This window comes from Nestor notabilis, unplaced genomic scaffold (assembly GCF_000696875.1).
Source record: "Nestor notabilis isolate BGI_N333 unplaced genomic scaffold, ASM69687v1 scaffold3265, whole genome shotgun sequence".
NCBI classification, from domain to species: Eukaryota; Metazoa; Chordata; class Aves; order Psittaciformes; family Psittacidae; genus Nestor; species Nestor notabilis.
Window position 1 is genome coordinate 555 of NW_009927689.1, and position 10,744 is coordinate 11,298.

The 10,744-nt window shown below is 40.7% G+C and overlaps 1 protein-coding gene across 1 annotated transcript; it reads left to right on the forward strand.

Annotated features, from left to right (window-relative positions):
- Positions 1 to 355: 355 nt before the first annotated feature.
- Positions 356 to 7,840, forward strand: DKK3 (dickkopf WNT signaling pathway inhibitor 3; the record flags this gene model as incomplete). Its single annotated transcript, XM_010014148.1, has 4 exons — positions 356 to 448; positions 2,511 to 2,655; positions 5,166 to 5,322; positions 7,468 to 7,840. Coding segments are annotated over 4 exons (642 nt in total), but the record flags the coding sequence as incomplete, so codon positions are not given.
- Positions 7,841 to 10,744: the final 2,904 nt, after the last annotated feature.

Genomic DNA, 10,744 nt, shown 5'->3' on the forward strand with positions numbered 1-10,744 from the left:
AAAAACAGCCAGCAAGTAATGAATCACAACTGTGCTCTAATACAATCTGGGTAGATTTAATACAAATGTCTTCAGCCCCCTTCGAGCCTGCAGAGCAAGATAATTTATTTTCTTGAGGTTTCTGGTACTAATATTTATACCAGAAATCAATCCATCTAGCAATCGGAGGCCACAGTATTTAGGTATGCCAGGGAGATGGCATTGTTCTATTACAGAACTGGCTGTATGAAGAACCAAAACAAGCTGCTTTTCTTGGTTCCTAAATAAGAAATACAATCAATCCAGACCACCTGATATCTGAAGAGGTATGGATTTCTGTCACACAGTGGCAAATTACTTTCATCCTTTTCCTCAGGAGTGCATCATTGATGAAGACTGTGAAACAGGGAAATACTGCCAGTTCTCCACCTTCGAGTACAAATGTCAGCTCTGCAAAACCCAGCATACAGTAAGTCCTGAATGAGATGTGATTTTCTGTGGTCTTTAGAAACTCAATATAGGAGTTAGTTATTGTTAATGTCAGCAAGTCAAAATTGGTAGAAAAGAAGATGCAAAGCTTTTTGCATGAGGTTAAAAATAGATGTGTAGAGTGGTTTGGGCTGGGTTGTTTGGGTTTTGGGTTGTGTTTTTTTTCCCGCCTGTTAATTCAATTAAGTTTTAAGATTTCTGTTTTCACTTGCTTCAAAACCAGCACTCTGCTCCTCCAGACTTAAGCTTGACTTCTTAGGTGGCCTAAGTACAGTGTAAACTAACGCCCTGTAGGTTGCCAGTGGAACAGGCGAAGATGGAATGCTGTGCCAGCTCCTGAGGCTCAGCCGGCAGCTGGTCGTTTCCAGCTCTTGATTCACAAAGAGAGTTGCAGCAGCGAGTGCTCTTCACCTGTACAGTGCTGTAGTGCAGTTGTTACCATAAGTGATCCTCTCACATGGATCATTTACAGTATTTGAATCTGTGGACATCAGGAAGCAGTAAATTCCTGTATTTTGAGGTAAATGTTCTTGGCAGTAGCTATGGTTAAGTTATCTTCTGTGGGTCACAGGTGCCTGCGATGTTCAGGCTTTTCTGTGGTGAAGATCCAGTTTAAGAGCAGTCTGTTGAAAAAGGCCTTTTATCTGAGGGTCCCTTTTCATCTAAGTTCTGCTGATGGCTTCTTGTGAAACAAATTCATTCCTCAGAGCATTTGCAGACAGTTAAGTCTACAAGCCAGCAAGCCTTGCTGTAAAGTCATGTGGCCAATGGGATTATTATAATCTAAAAGCACCAGGCTGTTCCTGAAAGGATTTAAATACGTGGTAACTTCAGGGAGCTCTATTGACTTCAGTGGGCTGAATGCTTGCTTAAACACAAGTCCTGAGTATATGCTGAAGTGTCATTAAGAAAGCTTATTCTTCATACTTTAGAAAATGTTAAATGGCTGATTTTTCATGTTAACATGGAATAATTAAAATCAAGATTGGTGTGACCAAACACCTGGGTTTCTTTGCAGTCCTCAGAAGAACATTTGTAGGATAAAGAAAGTAAAAATTGGGTCCTAGCTACACTCCTGATGTAAAGTGAGCTCAGACTGAAGGTGCTGGGACCAATTCCCTGACCTAGAACCCCCACAATTGCAAAACATTTTTCTTTTTAATTAGCAGGTCTCACTAGTGCTGGCGTAGTCCCACTCCTTGCCCTGTGATCAGCACTTCCTGTGGGATCCACTGGACAAGGAATTCTGATTTTGTATGGCTGCCCAGACAGACAGAAAAGAGCTGTTAAAACGTTGACCTACTAGGAACCCAAGATGTTACTCAAACCACCTAAAAAAGAGAAAGTGACACCCTGTTTCTGTTAGGTGGGGTTATTAGGTGTGTATAGGTGAAGCAGTGGGACAGTTGTCATACACAGCTGTCTCTAGCTAGAGATTTGCACTTCTGATTCTCAAGGATGATTTTTTTCAGAGATCTTTTTCCAAAGATTCTTGGTTCCCAACGAGGCCTGGCTCTTATTACAGCTAAAGATGGATTTTAGTAAGGTTTCTTTGCTGTGCTCTTTGAAATCATCTTTCTGAACAAATTGTAAATTCCTGACTGCATTTAACAACGAAAACAAACAAACAAATCAGTAGTGTTTTCATTGACAATGTTTCATTTGTTAATTTCTGCTTCCCTTGATTGCAAAAGGCTGCCTTAAAATCTGCATTACACTTTAGGATGCCTGGCTCCTGATTAATTTTCATGTAAATGCTAAAATAAGAACTCAGGTTTTGTAGGACTGGAAGTACAATAGTATAGGAGGAGTGCTGTTACTCTGCTGCAGAGTTTCCTGTCTGGCAACTAGTTCTATGTATGCTTGAAGCTGAGAATCTAAAGCGGTTTGGTTTAAAAAGTGGGAGCACGACACACATACATTTAAATCACATATATGCAGTTGTCTTCAGGACCAGATCTAGTTGTATGTTCAGCTCTCTGTTGATGTATGCAATTACTGCTCGAGTGACAGTTTTGTCCTGTGCTTTTTCCATTTGCAAGCACTGCTCACGGGATGTTGAATGCTGTGGAGACCAGCTTTGTGTCTGGGGTGAGTGCAGGAAATCCATTTCTAAAGGAGAGAATGGCACCATTTGTGAGAACCAACATGACTGCAACCCTGGAACATGCTGTGCTTTTCAAAAAGGTACAGAGGTTTGGCTTTTTATCCAATTCATTTTATCATACCGGAGTGGGAGTATTTATATTTAGTTCTTTTACGCAGGTCTCGTGGTTAAATCACCACAGTATCAGCAGGTTATTCTGCCTCGGCCTGTGAAGCACACCGTGGTAACTTCATTATAAAACTTTAATAGAATAAGGAGAGAGAAAAGTCTGACAAAGGTCCACAGCAGTCGAAGAAAACCCTTTTGCACACTAGAGATGAGAACAGCATGAGAAGCCCAAAAATCTGCTCTTTCCAAAGGAGTCTCACACTTTTAAAAGTAGCAGAGCTCAGTGTCAAATTTTCACCCAGTAGACCAAAAATAAGAGAACTAAAAATGTCCAAAAGAAATGAATGAGATTTACTGAATGTGGCTTCTCTCTCCTCTCAGCAAGCAGACCATCAGAATCACACTGCAGATACGTTCATACTCTGAGTTTTATGACAGCCTTCCAAGGCACCATGCTGTGTGGTACTGACCAGACAGCCAAGATACATAGAGGAATTATGTTCCAGATTATGTTGTCAGTCCACATGGGAATGTGAAACTTAATCTACAGAAGGTAGGACAGGAGGAGAAGTTATCAGGCCTGAAATCAGTCCCAAAAATCCTGTCTGGTCAGGGCCCAGCTTCTTCTACTCTTTTATACCCACTAGTTCCTCATGGTTTTTATCATAGCGCACCTTAATTCTGCAGTGATAGGATACAATTCCAACCATTTTTCCACACAAGTAGATACTTCTCTAGATGTTTTTTTCCTTACTCTGTTAGAGGAGGGATCCCCCCAGCCCTTCATCATGTTTCTGCCTAAAGCACTTACAGGTTTTGAGCATTACATAGCGGACCTTCGATGATAAGTAGGTTTGGTGAGAATAGTTTTATTTTCTCTTTATTAGATTTCTGCCTACAGCAGTTACAGGTTTTGCCAAGCTCTATTAGAGATTTCATTGTACTCTGATTCTGAAATGAGACAGAAAGGGCACTTTTAATAAATGCCTATTACTTGCACCACACAGTACTTTGTATCTACTTATGCTGCAGAGATGAGTATATTAGTAGTATGCATCCATTGGTGTTAGTACCACTGGCCTGTCTACTGTGAGGGCAGTACTGCTGCTGCAGCCCTGATTTCCTGCAGAATCCAAACAAGCTGCTTCATCATGTCTTCATGATGATTATTCGAACTGCATAAGACATTCACACTGAGTGTAAGTTAGTGTTTGGCTTGAGATGGAGTTTAGTACAAACCTGTAACTCAGGAAGGAACAATGCGATAGATAGGCATAGTGACTAGGGCTGGTGGAACACAGCTGTTAAAACCTTGAATAGCAATGGATTTTTATTCTCTATGCTTGTCTGATGTAGCAGTGATATGGGCTTTTCAGGTTAGGCCTTTCTCTGTCATTAGTATTGCAAAAGGTTGTCCTCAAATACTGGAGTGTCTTTACATGTGTATTTTTTGAATAAAACTGTAGTGAACTTCGGAGCATTTGCTGCTTAAGACAATGTTTTGGAATTAGGAGTAAGTCATACCCATCAAAGTACATGTGTCTGTGTACACACACATACATGTATTCTCACCAAGGCTGCTTAAAATACGTGAAGAGTTCGGAATTTATGTTTTATATTCTGCCATACCACAAAAAAAAATGAAGTGAATGAAGACAAGAGGAGGAAGGGAGGTTTGATAGGAACATCTGGAAAAGCCGAATTCAAGATTGACACTATACGTTGCTAGCACTGGGAAACACGAAAGGCATAGCCTTCTACATATTCTGTTACACAGGTTGAAATGGACCCCTGTACAGAAACAAAGGTACCAAGTCCCCAGTGCCATCAGACAGCTTTGCCTATTGCAGAATTACTACAACACATGAAATGGCTGAATAGTAGTTCTTCTAACCTCATGTATTCTCTTAACAATTGCTCTGTATTTGTACCACTGCAAAGAAATAAGAAAAATAAGAGTTCCAAACTACAGGTATTTCTCTATTCAGGTTTTAAACCATTAACGCTTTGCATTGCAAACAACTAACTGTAACGTTAACTTTCTTGGGTTTAGCATAGTCTTACAGATCTCCAAGGGATGGGGGTGTGCAGTACTTCTATATTGACAGTAGTCTCTTCCAGAAGAAGCAGAAGTCGATCTTGCTCATTAAGCATAAACTTCCACTCTCTTACTACCACCTAGTGGAAAGAACATTACATTACGGCTCCCTCATATGTAAGGGGACTTAAAAAGTGGTCAAGTCTGATTTTTTATACCATGTGTATAGGTCAGCTCAGTATAGCAGGCAGTTAAGCATTTCTCTTAAAATCAGTTTACTGTGGCATGCAGAAGTGGAAAGTGCTCCATCCCTGGCAGTGTTCAAAGCCAGGCTGGACAGAGCCTTGGGCAACATGGTGAGGCATCCCTACCCATGGGAGGGAGGTTGTAACTAGATGATCTTAAGGTCCTTTCCAACCCTGACTATTCTATGGTTTTATGCAGATCTGCTGTTTCCTGTGTGCACTCCATTACCTGAAGAAGGTGAGCCCTGCCACGATCCTTCAAACAGACTTCTCAACCTGATCACCTGGGAACTGGAGCCTGATGGAGTACTTGAGCAGTGCCCATGTGCAAGTGGCTTGAGCTGCCAACCTCAGAGGTAAAGAGCAAAGCTAGTCAAGCAAGCTGCTTGAAAGTTTGGAGGGGTCTCTTTCTGTGGTAGATAGGTACAGAACTTGCATATTCTTCCTCACTGTTCTGACAGCTTTTCTCATCAGTAGCACTGAAACTTTCTCAAAGTTACTGCTTTTTCCCCACACAAATGTGTCTAATTGAGTTTGGCAACATGTTAATCCAGTGTGAACTAAACTTACAAATTAACCAGGCTGGTGCTGCTTTTTAATCAGTCAGAAAGTACTAACAGTTGTTCACATGCATCACTCCCACTTTAATTCTCTACATACAGCTCTTGTCCACCAATTTTCTGTTAGGTTGGGCTTCGGTTAAGACATTTTGCTTGCCTTCATATATAAGTTATATTAAAGACATATTAATACACACAGTACATATAAACAGGCATTTCCTGTACTACTGATCAGCTTTACAGAAGATCACTTCTATCACAATATAATCTTTACTTGCACTGTCCTTCAGTTTCAAACTAACCTGAGAAGCCAGTTTCCCTACTGCTGACTTCAGATCTGCTGTTCAGACACTTCAGACTGTGCAGACTTCTTCAGTACCAGAGTGTTTCACAGAATAGGAAGCAGGGTGACTGTGTTTTCTGCTAGAAGTCAAAACTTTTAATATCTCATGCCTTAATCATTATTTAAAAGGACAGTTATTTGCATTATCAATGATTTCATTGGGAGAAAGTGAAATAATTTCAGTTTTGTGCTAAACCCTACATCCTATCGATGAAATAAGCTCTCCAAGTTTGCTCCTACACTACCGTTTTCATTATATTAACTTTCAACAAGACAGCATAGCTGTGATAAAGATGTAGGTTAATAGTTCTCTCTTACTCTATGTCCAGCTCTGTTTCTGTGGGGTTTTTCATGCACAAAAAGTAACTGGATTACATTGTTCCATAACTGTGATCTAAAGAAGCAAGCAGAGTTGACCCCATCCTTTCAGCACTAACATTCCAATTCACGTGCGAGTACCATTAACCTCAGGCAAGGTATGTCAGCAAACATCATGTCCAGTAAGAAGGAAAACAGATGGGGATAGAGAAACACAGAAATGAATCAGGGTGCTACTATAACTACCCAGCTATAATCACAAGAATGACTTACCTGTTTAGGACTGTCACACAGTAATAGTGTGCACACACACCCACGACTCGCATGGTCAGAAAGATAAAGCTGCTTCTGGGAATTTACACAGTGAATTTAAAGATTCAGGTAATTTTTATTTTTTTAAAGAAACAGACCATCTCTGCTTGAAATGGCCCCTGGCTAAATATTACTAGTGAGTGCTAAACACTGAAACCAGGAGATTATATCCTACAGGATTAGTCTGCCCACAACTGGATGTCCTAAAGCTCATAGGAAGCAAAACACAAGAACTCAAAATGCACACAAAATAAGATCCAGGAACATCTTTAGTTCATTCACCCTTTGTTTCCAATGAAAGAGGGTGCTGTAAAGGGGGCCTGGCCCTAGCAGTGGTCCCCTTGCCCTATCACAGGGACCTGCTCACAGCAGAGAGGCACAGCAGATACCATGATCAAGTTCTGCTCCCCCACCTCCCATCAACAAATGTAAATCATTCTTCAAACTTCTCTTTTAAAGTTCCTACAACAACGTGGGATGTTTGCAGGCAACTGAAGCCACTTTTCAAAACAAAGGCAGTAGCAAATACAGCTATTACACCACCCTGTTCAGAATCAAATATGTAATGCTCAACTCTACAGCTCGATAGCAAGCAGTGTTTTTTCTGCATTCCTTTTAAGCTGGAGTATCATGTTTCTTAACCTGGTATTGTGACATGAACAGAAAGGCCTAGTCACCAGGAGCACTTGTAGGTAGAAGAGCCACTGCCATCCTGTGTCCCAGCATAAAACATCTTTAGTTATTAAGATCTTCGTTCTAGCTCTGTGTGTGGAAATCCCATCCTTAACTCTCCAGCTGTCAAGCATGTAAAGATCAGATGTTATCAATCAAGTCAGCTATGGTAGACCTGACAGTATTGCGCATTTCACGTGCTTTCATGTGGGGAGGGAACGAAGAATTTTATTGAGAAACTAGCAAAAGAACATGGAAAGATGTCCTATATAACCAGATTGTCTGTCTCTTTCCAGCAGTCACAGTGCTACATCTGTGTGTGAACACTCTGCCAATGAAACCAGGGATAATGAAAAAGAAGAGCCCTTAATCATGGATGAGATGCCATTCCTCAGCTTGATACCCAGAGAGAGTCTTTCCGATTATGAAGAAAGCAGCATCATTCAGGAAGTGCGTAAAGAATTAGAAAGCCTGGAGGACGAAGCAGGTTTGAAGCCTGAGCCTGACTCAGCTCGTGACCTGTTTCTGGGAGATGAAATTTGAAAGTCCAAACACCAGTTTAGTTAGTTTAGTAATTTCTAGAGATTTTTGTCTAGTGTCTTGCTTATATAAACCCTAAACAGATACCATTGGATAGAAGTGCAATAAACAATGTCTTCAGTGAGCATCCTTCTCTGTGCACCAAACCTGCATGTTTAAATGCTTGTTGAATTCACTCAATCCTTGGACCAAACCTGCTGTCAAAGCCAAATGAAGAGCTGTATCAGTGTTTCTTCTGGGTTAGTACTTTCCCCTTAAACTTATCAGTACCTGTACTCATTAAAAAACACACTTAAGCATAAATAATCTTAAGACATTAGTAACTGCAGAAGTGACCTTTAAGTATGTATGTTTAAAATGTTGATGTTGGTTTGTTTTTTTTCTCTCAGGGTAAGAACCATCTACTTTGGAGATTGATTTTAAGCAAATTTTTGTGGGTTTTTTTCTTTAGAAAATACAATGAGCGAAGCTGCAAAATGCAGGTTTTCATGTCATGTCCCCCCCCACCATACACACATCGTAAGGATAGAAAAGATAAAGGACATTTACCCTTTTAGATGAATATACCCAGAGCTGCTGTTCAGCTGCGTGCAGTGGACACCATCTGCCCTGCCTTCAGTGTAACTTGCAGAACTGGTGTTCCACAGCTGGAGCATCCCTTGGGTTTTAGACTTTCATACACAATGGTTGTTGGCCTCTAACACTAACAAAAATCCCAAAACCAAACCTACAGCGTTTTCCATATAAATAATTAATAGAGTGTACCTACTTACATTCATATCATGTACTGGTTTCTATGTAGGAACTTTTAATGTGACTGTTCAGGGCTCGCTCCCTCAAGGGCAAAATATTTGATTTAAAATTAAAATTACAGAACCAACAGGTTCTCTGTTGTGCACTGAGTATGTGGAGTGCCAATGCACAGGAGAATGGCACGGCTGCAGCTATGAGTAGGCCTAAGCTAGAGCTAAATACAGTGCCACACACGGCACCATTGTGCATTACATAAACACCTTTATGAACATTGAGTGAAGGACTGGGTCATGTTGATTAAAGAATCTGCTGACTCCATCGTCACCTCCCCTTTGTGAGAGAGAGAGCGACTGTGGATATGAATTCATTACTTCAGCTGAGCAGTAAGACATCTTAAATAGCTTCTTGCATTTAGAGATTTGTGCTTCTCCTACTTAATGCTATTACACCCAGAGAAAATTCTCTGAAAAATGGTTTGTGCTCTTAATACACTTCATAGGCATCAATCTGTTACAACATGTGATTATCATTACCATCCCAAGAGGTCATGGGATTTAAGAAATCAGTAACAAGCTAAGAGAAAAATCTAATCCACAAGCTCCCCAACTCCCACCCTTCTCAACAAACAGTTGCTACAATAGCTGTAGTTATTAATTTTTTGGGGTATAGATATCACCATCTGTTATTGCACATGGTAAAAGATGACACGAGGCTCCAGCCAAGTAACTCTGTGGATCTTCCCACATTAACCCCTACCGCTTATGTCCAATTTGGAACAGTAAAGCAGCTACAAGGCTGTGCTACTAGCCTGCAAGTCTTTCACCACTTCGAATCTATGAAAGCTTTTCACCAATTCCTTGGGTACCACACTCAGTAACCATAATCATTATGAACAGGAAGGATATTTCATCAGAACAGTCTGACTTCTCATTTAAGGATCCATTTCTACCACCAATTCTCACACCAGCACATACACACGCTCTCAGAGTTCACTGAATTTACCTTTCCTTTCTATCCCTAGTAAGATTACTGTGCATATAGACAGCCCACCTATACAAAGAGAAGGAATTCATTGTCATTGCAATCCTGTTAAAAACACTTAATGAATACAGGAAGTATCTGTAAATACTGCTCTACGTAAGGATAGCATCATTCTCCCTTCGAGATTCTTGACACCTCAATCCTTGGAAGATAAAGCGCTAGTACTCATCAGAAGTTCAGTGAGATTTCAGCTGAACTAAGTACATTAAGAGACGTAAAGCTTTTTGTTTCTTTAAAATGCCCACAGTCAAGCTCAAAAATGTTTGAAATAATCAGAATGTAAAGCAGATGCTGAAAACCGTCTCCCAAAACAGCCCAGAACATATTCCAGTACACTGAAAATGTAACACAAGACAAGAAATCATTACAAGGATGTCCCCCACCCCCGTCCTCTATCCAGATTTCTGCCAAGACTGACATTTAAAATTAACTTCTTTGAAGAAATTCTCAATGGAAGTTTCCCAAATTGGGCTAGAGATTAAGCAATCTTTTGGAATTCTCTTACCCCCACTTTATTCCACCTCTAGATTTTTGGCTTTTGGAATTCTTCTCTTACCCCCTGCAAGCTTTTGGAATTCTCTTACCTCCACTTTATTCCACCTCTAGATTTTTGGCTTTTGGAATTCTTCTCTTACCCCCGCTTTATTCCACCTCTAGATTTTCGGCTCTCCAAATGTTGGAGAAATTTCATGGCCCATTTGATAACTCAATTTTTCCTCTTCTAAAACCTCCAAGGGTCTTTCAGCACTCTACATACACATGTAAACAGTAGTTTAATACAGTGCTCTACCTACTGGATGGTACTCTATGCTTCCTTACCTCCTGCTTCCACCCCATCCATGTTGGACATGAGGTGGCACAGGTTTAACAGAAGAGGAAGAATGAGGAAATTTGTCTGCAGAATTCCTGGAATTCCAGAATTCATGGAAGCTGCCAGATTCCTCAGGAGTTTTGGGTTTCTCTGTGTCAGCATGGAGGGAAGAACTGAACTTCCAGTTAGCAAAACCCCTTGTTCCTCTGGAGCAGAACTTAGCTGCCACTCAAATTTGGAGTTTAGAAGTGTCACTTCTAAGGAAGTGAATTCAGTTCAAGTGAGAAATTCAATTTTGGAAAAGGAAACTTACAGTTGAAGCAACATCTGGTGTGAATCCAAGTAAAGCAGAGCAGCAGAGAGGCTACAAACCACTCACCGAGTACACACAGGGGTGTGTGCACATACACACACGGATACACGCAGCC